At 42.6% G+C, this 16837-nt stretch overlaps 1 protein-coding gene across 5 annotated transcripts in view; it reads left to right on the forward strand.

Moving 5' to 3' along the window:
- STARD9 (StAR related lipid transfer domain containing 9) overlaps nt 1–16837 on the forward strand; it is a 126882-nt gene that overhangs the window by 106025 nt on the left and 4020 nt on the right. For 3 of the 5 annotated variants that reach the window (XM_046649636.1, XM_046649644.1, XM_046649649.1), the window contains 9 exons: nt 780–810; nt 2812–2879; nt 11149–11266; nt 11422–11540; nt 11776–11840; nt 12002–12204; nt 12441–12520; nt 12754–12912; nt 13479–16718. In XM_046649636.1, coding sequence (XP_046505592.1) covers nt 780–810; nt 2812–2879; nt 11149–11266; nt 11422–11540; nt 11776–11840; nt 12002–12204; nt 12441–12520; nt 12754–12912; nt 13479–13580 — 945 coding nt within the window. In that variant the 3' untranslated portion in view covers nt 13581–16718. Of the gene's footprint in view, nt 1–779; nt 811–2811; nt 2880–11148; nt 11267–11421; nt 11541–11775; nt 11841–12001; nt 12205–12440; nt 12521–12753; nt 12913–13478; nt 16719–16837 lie in introns of those variants that run through there. The other 2 variants (XR_006886907.1, XM_046649653.1) reach the window with 2 other exon arrangements.

Below are 16837 nucleotides of genomic sequence, written 5' to 3' on the forward strand. Positions count from 1 at the left end.
GGCCCCTCTTCATTCTCTTTTGACTTTGCTTATTTCTTTGGAGCCATTCAGAAAGTTTTATTTATTTATCAGTTTTACTTTTATAGTATCTATGTTTTGAATCATAATTAGAAGCACATTCTCCATTCCAAAGTTAGAAGGAATTTCTCCTGTGGTTTCTTCTAGAACTTGTATGTTTTATTTTTCACATTTAAATCTTTGATCCATTTGGAATATAGATATAGTATCAGATGTAGATCCAGCTTTATTCTTTCCAGATGGTTATCCAGTTGTCCCTACAAGGCTTGTTAGATGTTCATCCAGACAGCTCATCTTTGCCTCACCAGTTTAAGACATCAGCTTTTCTTGTAATGTCTTATAATGTATTCTACTACCCATTGCTTTTCTTTTTCTGAGCTTTTCCAGAGTATTCTTTATTTTTTATATGAAATTTAGGATGAGCTTATCTAGTTCAATTATAAAAAACTTCTTAGTATTTTAATGGGATCATGTTAAATATATAAATCAACTTAGGGAGAAATCACATCTTATGCTGTGGAATTTCCTAACCAAGAATGTGGTAGGTTCAAACCTTCTTTTTATATTTTTAACATTTCCTTCACATGTCTCTCAAATTTTTTGTCAGATTTATTCTTAAGTGTTTTATCTTTTTTGTTTCTGTTGTAAATAGGTTTTCTCTTCCTTTATATCTTCTATTTGGTTGTTATTCTGTATGTATGAAAGCTATTGATTGCGGTGTATTAATTTTCTATCCATATTGTTTTTGGTTGATTTTCTAGATCTGCACTTACAGAGTAGCCACTAACACAGGTAACTATCTTAATTTAAATTTAAATTTAAAATAAATTAAAATTTTTGTTCTTAAGTTGCACTAGCCACATTTCACATGCTCAATAACCACGTTTGGCTAGTGGCTACCGTATTGTATAGCCTGCTCTAGATTTTTTCAGGTATACAACCACATCATCTGCACATAATGATCATTTTACCATTTCCTTTCTAATTTTTGTACCACTGTTTTCTTCCTCTTTTCTAATTGAATTATCTAGTATCCCAGCATAAATAAAATAATAATGATGAGAGTGAGCACACTTGTTTTATTCCAGGCTTTAGTGGGAATGCTTCTAGTGTTTCCCCATTTAAGCTGGACGCTAGCTTTTGAGCTGAGATAGATACGTTTTGCAGTACTAAGGAACTATCCATCTAGTCCTGTTTTATAGAGTATTCTTTTTTTTCCAAAGATTTGCACATGAGCTAATATCTGTTTCCAATCTTCCTTTCTTTTTTACCTTCTTCTTCTCCCCAAAGCCCCCCAGTACACAGTTGTATATTCTAGTTGTGAGTGCCTCTGGTTGTGCCATGTGGGACGCTGCCTCAGCATGGCCTGATGAGAGGTCCCTGTCTGCGCCCAGGATCTGAACCGGCGAGACCCTGGGCCGCTGAAGCAGAGCGTACAAACTTAACCACTCAGACACAGGGCCAGCCCCCTATAGAGTATTCTCATCCAGAATGATTATTTCAGAGTCTTTGGAGATGATCATTTGATTGATTGATTGATTTGGGGGGTAATATTGAATCATTCTTGCATTCCTGGAATCCATGCTATAATACATTATATACTTATGCATATGATATATTGTTATTTTTAATGTACTGTCAGAGTCTATTTGCTAATATTCTATTCAGGATTTTGCATCAATATTTATAAGTTTTTTTCTGTAGTTTCTGTTTTTGCAGTATATTTCAAGGTTTTTTTTTAACCAATGTTATACTCCTCTTATACAAAAAAAAAGATGGAAGTTTTCTTTCTTTTTCAATGTTCAGGAATAGTTACAAAAGTAATGGAAACTTTATACCTATTAAATTGTCAAAAATTAGAAAGCCAGATGATGCCAGAGGTTGGCAGGACTTTGGGGATATAGGAACCCTTATAGGTTCTTATGACCCAGTAATGCTTGCAGAGTTTATGAGGGAACATGTATGAAATTGTTTATTATAAAGCATTATTTGAAGTGGCAAAGAGTTGGAAGCCATCACTGAGAGAATGGATCAGTAAAATGTGGTACATGTACACTTGGAATACTATGGAAGAGTCAGAATCAACAGATTAGATAAACACCTGGGCAAAGTATTGAATGAAAACCCTATGAAACAGAGCGAGGTTTAACACATGACTATTTGTATGCATTAAAACTATATATACACAAAATTCTCTTTGCAAGAACATATGCAAACAAAAAGATACACCCTAAACTTGTCAGAATGATATGAGGTGGTGGGAAAGGGAAATGGGGATGAAAGGTTAAAACATTTTTAGAATTATCTAATCTTCTAAAATTTGGTGTAATTATCCTTTAAAACTTTCAAGGCGTGGTGTTTGGGGAGATTAGTTCTTTGAAAAGTTTCTTCTATGGAAAGTGGTCTTTGAAATCAGGGTTTGGCAGACTATGGCCCTTTGATCAGATCTGGCCCACTGCCTGTTTTTGTAAATAAAGTTTTACCGGAGTATAACCTCACCCACTCGTTTCTGTGTTGTCTGTGGTTGCTTTTATGCTGCAATGGCACAGGTAAGTAGTTGCAAGTATTCAAATGGTCCGCAAAGCCTTGAATACTTACTATCTATCCCTTTACAGGAAAAGTTTGCTAACCCCTGGTTTAGATTTTCCATCTCTCCTGGAGTCCATTTTGACTCTAATTTAATTTCTACTTTTTAAAAAAATTAATTCGTTTTTCCTGTGATAATTTCTTAGTCTGTCCTTGTCTCATGGTCAGTAATTTTACAGAACGTTTGCTATTTTTTCTCATAATTAGATTATGGTGATGCATTTTTGGCAAGAATACCACAGAAACGATGTGCCCTTCTCAGTTGGGATTGCCAGGTAAAGCAAAGAAGAATACAGAATGCCAGTTAAGTTAGAATTTCAGGGGCCAGTCCTGTGGCCGAGTGGTTGAGTTCGCGTGCTCCACTTCGGCAGCCCAGGGTTTCACTGGTTCAAATCCTGGGCGTGGACATGGCACCGCTCATCAGGCCATGCTGAGGCGGCATCCCACATGCCTCAACTAGAAGGACCCACAACTAGAATATATAACTATGTACTGGGGGCTTTGGGGAGAAGAAGAAGAAGAAGGGGAAAAAAAAAAAGAAGATTGGCAGGAAGTGTTAGCTCAGGTGCCAATCTTTAAAAAGAAAAGAATTTCAGAGAAACAAAAACTAGTGTTGTAGTATAAAAGTATGTCCCATGCAATGCCTTATCCTCAATACATTATAGCAGAGGGTGGATGATGTCAGTATATCATATTAGTGATGTTAATCTTGAAGTTATGGTGGTGTCTGGGATCTATCTACTGAAAGTTACTATTTTCCCCTCAAGAGATACTTTGAGACTATGCAAATATTCTATTTTCCTCAAACTTTCACCCACTTATTTGAGCATCCATTGTTGTATCTTGCCTGAAAAAATTATTACTGTGGTGTTTTAATGGCAATTTTGTATTTCTCTCATTTCTTATACATTTATTAATTGGAATTTTTCTGTAAGGAAGTGTTATCCCTTCTCTCCCTATTTAATTTATTCAATTATTTATTTTATTCAGCTTGGACTTGTAAATATTTCATTCTATGACTTGTAAACTGGTACCATCATTATTAATTTCATTGCTTGGATTATTCAAGATTTCCTTATTTGGAGTTCTTTCAGATTGGGCCCTAGGCCTTTTTAACATGCCCATCCTTTTTTTGAGCACTTCTCTATTTTAGCTCATTTATTCAAATTATAGAGGGTTTTGTTTTGTTTTTTGAGGAAGATTAGCCCTGAGCTAACATCTGCTGCCAATCCTCCTCTTTTTGCAGAGGAAGACTGGCCCTGAGCTAACATCCGTGCCCATCTTCCTCTACTTTTTTTTTTCCCCTGCTTTTTCTCCCCAAATCCCCCCAGTACACAGTTGTATATTTTTTTTAGTTGTGGGTCCTTCTAGTTGTGGCATGTGGGACGCTGCCTCAGCTTGGCCTGATGAGCGATGCCATATCCACACCCAGGATCCGAACCGGCAAAACCCTGGGCCACTGAAGCAGAGTGTGCGAACTTAACCACTTGGCCACAGGGCCGGCCGCATCTTCCTCTGCTTTATATGTGGGACACCTGCTACAGCACGGCTTGACAAGTCGTGCCTAGGTCCACACCCAGGATCCAAACCAATGAACCCTGGGCTGCCAAAGTGGAACGTGCCAACTTAACCATTGCACCACCAGGCCAGCCCCCATTTATTTTTTGTTATAATTAATTGGCTTTTAATATATTCACAGTTATGTATCCATCACCACGATCAATTTTAGAACAGTTTCATTACCTGAAAAAAAAACAACCCATGCCCATTAATCATCACTCCCCACCATCCCCAGCCTACTCTCTATCTCTATGCATTTGCCTATTCTGGACATTTCATAGAAATGGAATCATACAATATGTGGTCCTTTGTCACTGGCTTCTTTCACTTAGCATAATGTTTCCAGGGTTGTTTTAATTTCCTAGGGTTGCCACAACAAATTGCCATAAACAGGGTGGCTTAAAACAACAAATTTATTCTCTCGTAGTTCTTGAGGCTAGAAGTCTGAAATCATGGTGTCTGTAAGGCCTTGCTCCCTTTGAAAACTCTGGTGGGAGAGTCTGTTCCACGCCTCTCTCCGAGCCTTCTGGTGGTTGTGGGCAATCCTTGGCATTCCTTGGCTTGCAACTGCATCACTCTGACCTCTGCTTCTGGTGTCATGTGGCATTCTCCCTGTGTCTCTGTCCCTGTGTTTTCTCATGGCCTTCTTTTAAGGACACCAGTCATTGGATGTAGGGCCCACTCTAATCCAGTGTGACCTCATCACAACTTGATCACATCTGCAAAGACTCTTGTGCAAATAAAGTTATGCTTATAGATGCCAGGGGTTAGGACTTCACTATATCTTTTTTGGAGGACAGTAATTCAACCTGCAGCACGGGTTCATCCCCACTATAACATGTATCAGAACTTCATTCCTGGGGCCAGCCCGGTGGCGCAGTGGTTAAGCGTGCACGTTCTGCTTCAGCGGCCCAGGCTTCGCCAGTTCAGACCCCGGGTGCAGACATGGCACCGCTTGGCAAGCCATGCTGTGGTAGGTGTCCCACGTTTATAAGTAGAGGAAGATGGGCATGGATGTTAGCTCAGGGCCAGTCTCCCTCGGCAAAAAGAGGGAGATTGGCAGCAGTTAGCTCAGGGCTAATCTTCCTCAAAAAAAAAAAAAAAACTTCATTCCTTTTTATGGCCGTAAGTATCACATTGTATGAATAAATCATTTCATTTTATTCATCTGTTCATCAGTTGGTGGACATTTAGGTTGTTTCTACTTTTTGCCTATTATGAATAATGCTGCTATGAACATTCATGTACAAGTTTTTGTGTGGACATTGGTTTCATTTCTCAACCTATGAATTGGATTGATGGATCATAGGGTAACTCTGTGTTTCATTGCTTGAAGAACTGCCAGACTGTTTTTCAAAGTGGCTGCACTGTCCTACAGTTCCACCAGCAGTGTATTTCTACACATCCTGGCCAACACTTGTTATTACCTGTCTTTTTTATTATAGTCATCCCAGTGGATGTGAAGTAGAACCTCATCGTAGTTTTGATTTGCATTGTCCTGATGGTTAATGGCGTTGAGAATTTTTTCATGTACTTATTAGCCATTTGTAAATTTTCTTTGGAGAAAGGTCTATTCAGATCTTTTGTCCATTTTCTAATTGGGTTATTTGTCTTTTTATTATTATGTTTGAGTTCTTTATATATTCTAGTACAAGTCCCCTATTAGTTATGTGATTTATAAAAATTTTCTTCCATTCTTTGTCTTTTCACTTTTTTGATGGTGTCTCTTGAAGCACAAAAGTTTCTAATTTTGAGGATGTCCAGTTTATCTAATTTCTCTTTTGTTGCTTGTGATTTTGGTTTCATATCTAAGAAATGATTGCCTAGTCCAAGGTCACAAAGATTATGCCTATATTTCCTTCTAATAGTTGAGTTAGTTTTAGTTCCTACATTTAGGTCCTTGATCTGTTTTGAATCAATTTTTGACTATTGTGAGAATTAGGGGTTGAATTTTTTTCTTTTGCGGTTGTCCCAGCACCATTTGTTCAATTATTCTTTTCTCCCATTGAATTGTCTTGGCAAGACCCTTGTTGAAGATTAAGTAACCCTAGATGTATGGATTTATTTCTGGACTCTTAATTCTGTTCCATTGAATTATATGTCTTTCTTTATGCCAAAACCACACTGTCTTGATTACTGTTTAGGTTTGTAGTAGATTTTGAAATCAGGAAGTGTGTGTCCTCCAGCTTTATTCTTTTTCAAGATGTTTTGGCTATTCTGGGTCCTTTGAATTTCCATATGAATTTTAGGATCATCTTGTCAATTTCTGCAAAGGAGTCAGCTGGAATTTTGATTGGGATTGCATTGGACCTGTAGATCAATTTGGGGAGTATTGCCATCTTAACAATATTAAGAGTTTGAATCCATGAACATAGGATATCTTTCCATTTATTCAGGTCTTTTATTTTCAACAATGTTTTTTCAACAATGTAGTTTTCAGAGTGTAAGTTTTTCATTTATTTTGTTAAATTTATTCTTAAATATTTTATTACTTTTGACAATATTATAAATGGACTTGTTTTCTTTATTTCATTTTTGGTTTGCTCATTGGTACTAAACAGAAATACAATTGATTTTTGTATATTGATTTTGTCTCCTGTACCCTTGTTGAACTCATTTATTAGTTCTAATAGTTTTTAGTAGATTCCTTGGGATATTCTATAAACAAGATCATATAATCAGCCTTTGTTGTTGTTGTTTTCTTGTCTAATTGCCCTAGCTATAATCTCCAGTACAATGTTAAATAGAAGTGGTGAGAACAGACATCCTTCTCTTGGTACTGATCACAGGAGAAGACCATCCAGCCTTTTACCATTAAGTATGTTAGCTGTGGGTTTTTCGTAGATCATCTTTATCAGGTTGAGGAAATTTCCTTCTAGTCCTAGCTTATTGAGTGTTTTTATCATGAAAAGGTGTTGGAGTTAGTCAAATACTTTTTATGCATCTATTGAGATGATCATGTGGGTGTTTCCCTTTATTCTCTTAATATGGTGTATCACACATTGATCACATTGATGTTTGTATGTTGAACCATCCTTGTATTCCTGGGATAAATTCCACTTGATAGTGGTGTATAATCCTCATTATGTGCTGCTAGATTCAGCCTACTAGTATTTTGTTGAGGATTTTTGTGTCTATATGCATAAGGGATATTGGTCTCTAGTTTACTTATGATGTCTTTGGTTTTTATATCAGGGTAATCTGGCCTCATAGAAGTTGGGAAGTGTTCACTTCTTTTCTATTTTTGATAGAACTGTGAAGGACTGGTGTTAATTCTTTAAACGTTTGGTAGATTTCACTAATAAAGCTATCTCATCTAGAAATTTTATTTGTGGGAATTTTTTTTTGTTATTAATTCAATATCTTAAATGTCTATTCAGATTTTCTATATCTTCAAGTCAGTTTCGGTAGTTTGTGTCTTTCTAGGAATTTGTCTGTTTCACCCAAACTATCTAATTTGTTGGCATATAGTTGTTCATAGTATTAACTTTTATTCTTTTTCATTGATGTAAATATTTAAAGTTAAAAATTTCCCTCTCAGCAGTGCTTTAGTTGTATCCTATCAGTTGTGATATATATTATTATTTTAATTGCAGTAACAGTGGATTATAACATTATATAGCTTTCAGATGTACATCATAATATATTTAGAATTCTGTGTAGATTACATCATGTTCACCACCCAGAAACTAATTATAGTCCATCCCCCCTCACATGTGAGCCTAATCACCCCTTTTGCCCTCCCGACCCACTTCCCCTATGGTAACCACCAATCCAATCTCCATTGTTATGTGTGTGTGTGTCGTCCTTTTTATCTTCTACTTAGGAGTGAGATCATACGGTGTTTGACTTTCTCCCTCTGACTAATTTCACTCAGCATAATACCCTCGAGGACCATCCATGTTGTCACAAATGGCCGGATTTCATCGTTTCTTATGGCTGAGTAGTATTCCATTGTTTATATATACCACATCTTCTTTATCCATTCGTCCCTTGATGGGCACCTAGGTTGCTTCCAAGTCTTGGCTATTGTGTGTAGTGCTGCAATGAATATAGGGGTGCAAGTATCTTTATGCCTTTGCGTTTTCAAGTTCTTTGGATAAATACCCAGCAGTGGGATAGCTGGATCATATGGTAGATCTATCCTTAATTTTCTGAGTATACTCCATACTGCTTTCCATAGTGGCTGCACCAGTTTGCCCTCCCATATATTATTTTTTTATAGTAATTCTGCAATTTCACTTTGTATTTCTTCCTTAATCTAATTGTTGTTAAGAGTTTTTAAAAACTTTTTTAATAAAAAGGCCTTTATGTTTTTTTATTTTGTTATTAATTTTTAGTTGGTTTGCTATGTGTTGAGACAATGTATGATTTCAGAGAAAGTATGATTTCTATTTTTTATATTTATTGAGGGTTTTTTGGTCACGAATATTCCATGGGAATCTAAAAATTGTTTCTGTTGTTTTATCTTCATTATGTAGTCCGTGTTTTCTCTGTATATATGTATTTCTCTCTATATATGTATCTTTTCTGATAATTTGAAAGTCTTTTTCTTTTTTTAAATTCTTGTCATAATCACTTCTGTATCTTTAAATAGTCTTTATTTCTTGATTTAGCAGGTTTCTTTTCACCCTGGCTATAAAACATGAGGAAATCAGTATATATCCACCTTTTCTCCTTTTTTCTCTTTACCTTTTGTTAGAGTATTTCAGCATTGTTTATGGTGTTTGCGTTCACAGAGTTGTTTTAGTTCTTGTGCTAGATTAAATGGACTCTGCTCTCTTCCAGTTCTTGGCCGTGCGTTCTTTTTCCCATCCTAGTAATTCTTCCTCTCGTAATTTCCTCAAGACACTCAAGGGCACTGTATTTTCTAGGTTCTGTGAGTTCATATTTGAAAATGTTTATGTTTATTGCCTTTATACTTAAATGAAAGAATATCTGTAGGTTAAATTACTGGACATGAGATTGCTAGGTCAAAGGATATGTACATTTTTAATTTAAAATGGGATAAATATTTCCAAAGTATGCCAATTTACACTCTCAAATAACAACACATAACTGTGCCTACTTAACTGCATTCTGCTTAACAGAGTTATCAAGGGTTTTTTCCTTAAATGTTTGCCAATCTGATAGGCATAAAATAATATTTCATTTTAGTTTTAATTTCCAATTCTCTTCTGTGTCCGAGACTGAGTGCCTTTTCAGAAATTTAAGAGCCCTTTGGTCTTGTGCTCTGACTGCCAGTGTGCTGTGTCCATTTCTTTGTTGGGTCGTTCTCGTTTTATTTTTGGAGGCCTTTCTTTATATTAAGAAAATTATCTTTTTTCTCATTTGAGGCCAGTGTTTTTTCCTAGTTGTGTATTTGTTCTTCTTTGTTTATATTCATTACTACACAATGAAATTTTAATTTTATGTTATCTAGTTTTTATCAATCTTTTCTTTCATGGCTTCTGGATGTTGTGCCCTGTTTAGGAAGGCATTTCCCCACTATGATATTATTTTTCTTAATTTTTATTTTCTTGTAGTAATATTAAATTATCCCCTACCCCATATATGTTTGCACCACAAAGCATAAAGAATTTATCTTGGCATGATGTATGAAATGAGTCTCTCATGTAGCCTTTTTCTCAGTTGGCAACCCTGTTGTCTCAGCCATATTTATTGATTAATCCACAGATATTTATTGTTGGAAGTCATCAGTGTAGCAGTGGGAGCAGACGGGATCACCTAGGACTATATTATAGAGTGAGAAAAGAGGGCCTAGGCTGAGTCTTGAGAGAATCCCAAAATATCACCTTATGTATGAAGAGGATGAGCCAACAAAGGAAAGTGGGAAGGAGCACCCAGAGAGTGGGGAGCCAGGCGCCTGGGACTGGAGAAGTGAGTATCTCAGGAGAAAGGGAGAGGCTCAGTGAGAGGAGGACCGGGACTTGTTCACCAAACCCAGCCACGTGGATCTCCTGGGGGCCTTGGGGATGGCTGCTCGCTGGGATGGTGAGGCAAAGGCTAGGTTCGAGCTGGTTCAGGAGGGAGTAATAGGTGGGAGACAGCAAATAGTGACAATCATTTCAAGAAGTTTATCTGTGAAGGGCAGGAGAGCAAAGGTGCCTGTAGAGGAAGGTTTTTAAAGGTGAGAGAAATTTTTGAATGCTTAAATACTAATAGGAAGAATCTAGTGAAGAGGGAGAGGTGGAGGCAACAAGTGAGGAAAGAGAAGGTCAGTGGTGACAGGTTCTTCAGAGGGCGGCACCAGACCTCAGTCTGCCTAAAGTGGGAGCCAGCATACGTCACAGCAGGAGGAAAGGAGGGGAGGATGGAGTTGGAACTGTCTTTGTTCACCTCTTCTTGTCTTTAAAGTAGCCCTAGGTTAGGAACTGAGGACACAGGTAGGATGGTGAGTGCCCGTTAGATCCAGCAGAGGTCAAGGGCCGTGTTATTGAGGAGCTGGCTGAGGGAAATTTGGGGTGACCATATTGCAGATCAGAGGATCATCCCCATCTGGTCCCGAATTAGGACCTTTGGCTTAGCTGCTGTACCTGGGCCAAGAGTCAAGCTTTTCACAGCCCGTTGCTTTTCCTCCCCATCCTCCCTCCCACTGCTGCCCACACTAAACCCAGCTCCAGCCATGGCCTCATTCCTGTTGCCACAGTGGTGCAGAGCATCTCCCACCCACTGACCCTGGTACCTGGTCTTCTCAGCCCCAGTTCATTCTGATTCCTGTTGAAACTCTCCTACAAGCAGCCTTTGAGCCTGTGGCTTGAAGAGTGAGGAGGAGAGACTGTTAAGGGACTGGTTTCTATTGTGTTGACTTCTCGGGGGCATCAGCCTCCTGTAATCCCAATGGGGAAGATCTTTTCAATTGAGCCTGTATGTTGGAAACTCTTGGTGCAGTTCAGAGGCCGGGAAGATAATTCTGCGCTGGCTTTCTTGTGCTCCACTTTCTGCCTTCCTCTGCTCTGGTCCTGAGCATCTTCTCTTCTGCAGGGTGACACAAACTGGCCTGATTCCCGAGACTCCTGGACAGGGGATGTACGGGGCCGTTCTGCAGTAAGGGACAGTCACCTGAATCAGGCCGGGTCCACCTGGAGGACCTTAGCCTACAGTGAGTGGGGAGGGGCGGGGGCATAGCCACCTGCCTGGTTTGGGGATGGATGATCCTAGGCAGGATCTGGCCTGGGGTCATAAGGTGCAAGTGACTGTCCGTAAGGAAGCTGTTGCTGTCCCGAGGCCCTGACGTTCCTGCTGTCTTCGCTGTAGGCCGCAGAGCCTCCCGGGGCAGTTGCTGTTCTCCATCCAGCCTGTCCAGCCTGGGAACCTGCTCCTCCTCCTCCTACCAGGACTTGGCCAAGCACATCGTGGACATCTCTATGGCGGATGTGAGGAACTGCTCCACTTGTCCCCATGGTTCCTTTAACAGACCTCTGCTGGGCGGGGGAGGAAAAGAAGGGGTAGAAAGAGCAGGGCAGATAAGGGCAGCCAGGCTGATGTGGGTTTCTTTGCTGTACTCCATCTGTACAAATGGGGAATTCAGTAAATGCTGGCCCAAGTGACTAACCCAGAGGTCTGGTTTGAATCATGCCCCTAATTTGGGTGTGGTCACTGTGTCCCCAGGTAATGGCTGCTTGCTCAGATGATCTGCACAACCTCTTCAGCCACCAGGCAGCAGCTGGCTGGAAGTAAGTTCCTTTGCACAATATCTTGTCCTAACCCTGTTGTCCTGCTTGCTTCTCTCCCCTTTCCCCACTCCACGCTGGCTTCCTTGAGTCCCTCACCGAGCCCCTCCTCTGTGGCCCTGGAACCCAGTGTCACCCCCTCACCCCGTCCTGGTGTCCCCCAGCTATCAGGGTGAGGAGCAGGAGGTGCAGCTCTACTACAAGGTGTTTTCTTCTACTCGGCATGGCTTCCTGGGGGCAGGCGTGGTGGCCCAGCCGCTGTCTCACGTGTGGGCAGCTGTGAGTGACCCCACCCTGTGGCCCCTGTACCACAAGCCCATCCAGACAGCGCGGCTGCATCGGCGGGTAACCAAGAGCATCAACCTGGGTGAGCACAGGGAAGGCTTCCATGGCCTCTGGCCAGGGGACGCAGGTGGTGGGAGGGTTGGAGGCAGCCCTCTTGGGAGGCTGGGACTCAGACTACGTCCAGATCACTCAGGCGAGGTCCAGCTGGGTGTCAGGTTGTAGAATGATGGGATGTTGGGGCTGGTCCCTGGGCTGGGAAGGATTTAGGACCAGTTCTGTCCATGTGCCCCCTGACTCTTCCCATCCCTGACCTTCCAGTGTACTTGGTGTGCAATACTGCCCTGTGTGCCCTGAAGCAGCCACGGGATTTCTGTTGTGTCTGTGTGGAAGCCAAAGAGGTGCCTGCCTTGCTGGTGGTAAAGATGTGGTGGGAAGAACTTGGGCTGGAGTGTTGTGAGAAGCAATCTCTCTGGGCATCAGGTCCTCTGGGGGAAGGAGGGCAAGTTGGGCGGGGGTGGGGGTGCTGTGAAGTCTGGGCCATTGTTGCCTTCCATGATACTGACTGCCCTGGAGTCTGTCCCTGTTTGATCCTCATCATGTAGGCAGGACTCTCATCACTCTTTGTCCCCAGGGGCAACTGTCTATCATGGCAGCTCAGTCTGTGTATGACACATCCATGCCAAGACCCAGCAGAGAGATGGTCCGAGGGGAGATCCTGCCCAGTGCCTGGATCCTGCAGCCGCTCACCGTGGAAGGGAAGGAAATCACCAGAGTCATCTACTTGGCCCAGGTGACCCACCTGGTTCAGCTGGCCTCCTAGCACGCCTTGATTTGACCCCACAGCCCCATGGGAGTTTTCTGTTTAGCTGCTCAACATCCTTCAGCGCCCAGGCCGTGTGGTCCAAGAGCTGGAGATTCAAGGGCTTCTTGGGTCACAGTAAGGAGAGTCAGAGGGGAATCAGAGAGGAAAGATTGAGACAGAGTTGATGAACCTTCTCTGAAGCTGCTATTCCCAGAGAGCCCAGTGGCCTACATCCTCTGGCTGTTCCCAGGGTCCTCAGGAGAAGATGAGTCATTGTGAGGCAAAAGCAGAGCCATAGCAGAGCAGAGAGCACCACCCCTTCTCTCCAGCTCTCCACTCCCAGCTCCCTGACTTGACCTTTGTCACTGGGAGGTGAAGCTGATGCTTAGATCTGAAAAGCAGAGCCCAGGGGCCTATAAGCTCCAGGACTGTGGATAGTCTGAGGACCTTCTCCCATCACAGCCTGGGGTGGCTACTTGTGGCTGGTGTGTGCCCTGGCATGCACTCTCAGGTCTGTCTGCACCTTTAACTCTTCCCTCTCTGCTTTATTTCAGGTAGAACTTGGAGCTCCAGGCTTTCCTGCTCAGTGCCTAAGTTCCTTCATCAAACAGCAGCCACTGGTTATAGCCAGACTGGCTTCCTTCCTTGGTAGTTAGCATCTCACCGTCAAGATGGTGCTGCTGAGATGCAGGCCCGGGACACTCCAAAGATGCTGGGGCAGCTCTTGTTACCCTCTATACCCTGATGCCAGAATTGTTGAGGCTACCTGCTGTGGCCGACTGGACAGACAGCACTCTCAGCCCTGAGTTGCCAGTGAAGCCCAGTCAGTACTTGGTCACGGCCGGCCCCTCTGCAGAGTGAGGGGGCCAGAGTGCCTGGCCCTGGCTGTCCAGAGTGAATGAAGCTCAACTCACCTTTCTGGATTTCTCTCACCTTTCTTTCCTGTCTCTGGGATCCTATGGCAGATGAGCTGCTCGAGGACCAGGACTGGGCACAGCCAGCTGAGCTGGGAGAATGCAGTGCTGTCTGCAGTACGGTGCTTTGTTAGTTTGGCCCAGCCCTCAGGCTGGTAGGGAAGCAAACAACCATTGGCCAAGACTCTGCTCAGAATCTGCCTTCAGCATTCAGTTCCACTGTGGGATGGAGTGTTAGAAAATACCAAAACAGAAAAACATTTTAAAAAACAGCTGCAAAACCAGAACATTGATTCAGAATTGTTTCTCCTTCTTGAATTTTTACAAAATGCTTTATTATTAACTTTTGCTCCCCCCGCCATCCCCTGCCTTTCCCTCACAGGAGAGGACATTTGGGTCTTTGCCTCAGTCAGGAGTACTGAGCAGTGGTCTGTCATGGAGCCGTCACTCCAGAGCTCTGTAGAATGGGAAGACCACTGTAGAAGCAAGTGGGACAGATTAGGGGGCAGGGGAGGGGCCGAGTTCTTTGAGGACTGGGGTGGTCGTGGGTGGGCAGCCAGAAGCTGGCTGCTGACAAGGCAAGAGGAATTGCAAAGAGGTGAAAAATTGCCTTTTGAAGACAGGAGAGAAGATAATGGGACCCCCAGAGGAGGTAAGTGACTTGTTAGGAGGAAGCCGAGTTCCGTTCCTTACCTCCCTCAGAGCTTGGTCCGGCCTTCAGTGGTCTCGTGAGCATTCCACGCTGCCGCTTTAGGCCCACCTGTTCTCGGATGGGATGGAGAATGGGTTCAGTTTTCTTGTACCTTAGCCTGACTGAAGTTGGGTTTTGAATCTTCTGTGTGGTTCCCTGGAAGTGGTCGGGGGGATGCCCGGCTTCAGTTCCGGTGCCCAGAGTCTTTGGTGAGAGAGGGCGAGCATATGGGGATTGAAACAATGTACAGCAGAGATTTATTTTTCTAAAAGTGTTTGCAGGGATTTTTTTTTTCTTACCTCAGATTGAGTTATTTATATATTATTGATTGAAGGTTTTTTAAATTGCTTTTAAACTTTTATTTTTCTGGTTAATTTTTTTGGTGACACTTGATATATTTAACACCCTATTTATGTACTCCCTTCTCTTTTCATATAAATCTCTTACTATTGATTGAAAAGGTCGGAACACTTGCAAATTACAAGTCCAGTGTATACTTTTATTTAGTGAAGACTACCCTGGGATAGCCTAAGTGTGTCACTTGAGCTCAGAATTTAGCCTGGAGAGAACGGTGGCAATAACAACTCATGGCCCAGTTTTAAGCTATACAGTTCCACATATGTACCAAGTGCTTCCCATGAGCTCAGCACTGCTTTGCATGTAAATAGCAACCAGAATAGTTGCCCAAATATGGCCAGCTGTAGCCCAAATATGAACAGAGGGAGGATTCCAGAACAGTCATTGCCACACCTAACAGTGACTATAGTCCCCTGGAAGGAAGCTCTTGAACAGGTGTGCACCCTTGGGGCTTCTGAGGCAGAGAGACAGCGATGGGAATCAGAACATATGGGTAGCCTGGAGGTGACCTTATGCTCTTACTAGGGCAGCCACACAGGCCTGTGAATCAGCAATCTAAAGAATACTAACTGAGGCTGATCTTGTCGCAAAATACAAAAGTGTGAAAGATAATCCAGGGACCTGGCTCTAAATGATCATGATGAAGTCAGATTTTGGTTTAGACAGATGGTTCTCAGACTTCATTGTGGATCAGAATCACCTGAAAGACTTGTTACCCTCAGGCCGGGCCCCACCCGAGCTCCTGGTTGAGGAGCTCCTGGAGAGGGCCCCTGTATTTGTATTTCTGGGAACTCCCAGGTGACCACACTTTGAAAACCACTGTTTTAGACAATTAGGAGAGAGCAGATATATGGAAAGGAACCTAATGAGTTCACTAGTTCATTAGCTGCCTAATTCCTGTCATCTCACTGCCCAGAGTAGGGCTTTAAGGTTCACAAAGGCAAGGACTAAGTTTGCTTGACTGAGCCCATGCTAAGTTTAACTGAGTGGGCCTCCGGTTTTCCTCTCTGCCTGCCCCCTCATGCGGAGCAGGGTGTCTGAGGCACCTGCTGCTTACCTTGGGCCTCAGCTTCCTGGGGCAGTGCTTTCATTCAGCCACACCTAATGGGCGCAGAAAGATAAAACATTTCTTAACTGTTTCGGTTCCCAGGCATTTAGAACTTCCCGACTTGCTGTAGCATAAATTGGATTTAAAGGACAAAGATAAAGGCCTTTGAAATGAAGAAATTAAGAAAAAAGGTCCAGATGCAGAAACTGAAGAGTAACTGAGATGCGCTGAGGGGAAGGCGCAGCCTGACTGGGCAGAAGCACCATTACAAAGTGGTGATTGAGAGACACCCCCATATTTTACTTTCTGTGCTTATGGGACTCACTCTGAGTACGGGCCCCCACTGGATTTACTAAGGTCACACAGCAGACCCCTCTAGGCCGAGAATCTTACCCTTCCTTGGTCTGGAGACCTCTCTGACAGCTGTGAACTTTCCCCCCTAAAAATGCAGACGTATGCACAGAAAAGATTTTGCAAGCCATTGCAAGAGGGTCCACTGACTACCCTCTCCTTCCCCTGACAGAGGCCAAATCGCTCTGTATACACTGCCAACGTAGAAAAACCAGATTTTACAGGAGGGAATGTAACGCACATTATCAGGGTAGTTAGCTTTCTTAGTCACAATCAATGGATCACTTATAGACACGCACAACGCTTTTGTTCTGAGCCAAGTCAGACACCCCCCAGCCCTAACAAAACAAGCCTATCTATCTGGGAGTATCTGGTGAGTGGAAACTTTGTACATTATCCTAAACCTTTCAAGGGAGTTGCATGGAAGTCAGTTAACAGGGCCCCAGGCTCGCACTGCTAGGTGGCCCAGCTACTGGTACAGCTCCGCCCTGTCAGTGCCCACCTCCCGCCCACCTGAGACTTTGCCGCCTTCTACAGGGAAGAGTCGGTGAA

Source organism: Equus quagga, chromosome 2, assembly GCF_021613505.1.
Source record: "Equus quagga isolate Etosha38 chromosome 2, UCLA_HA_Equagga_1.0, whole genome shotgun sequence".
NCBI lineage: Eukaryota > Metazoa > Chordata > Mammalia > Perissodactyla > Equidae > Equus > Equus quagga.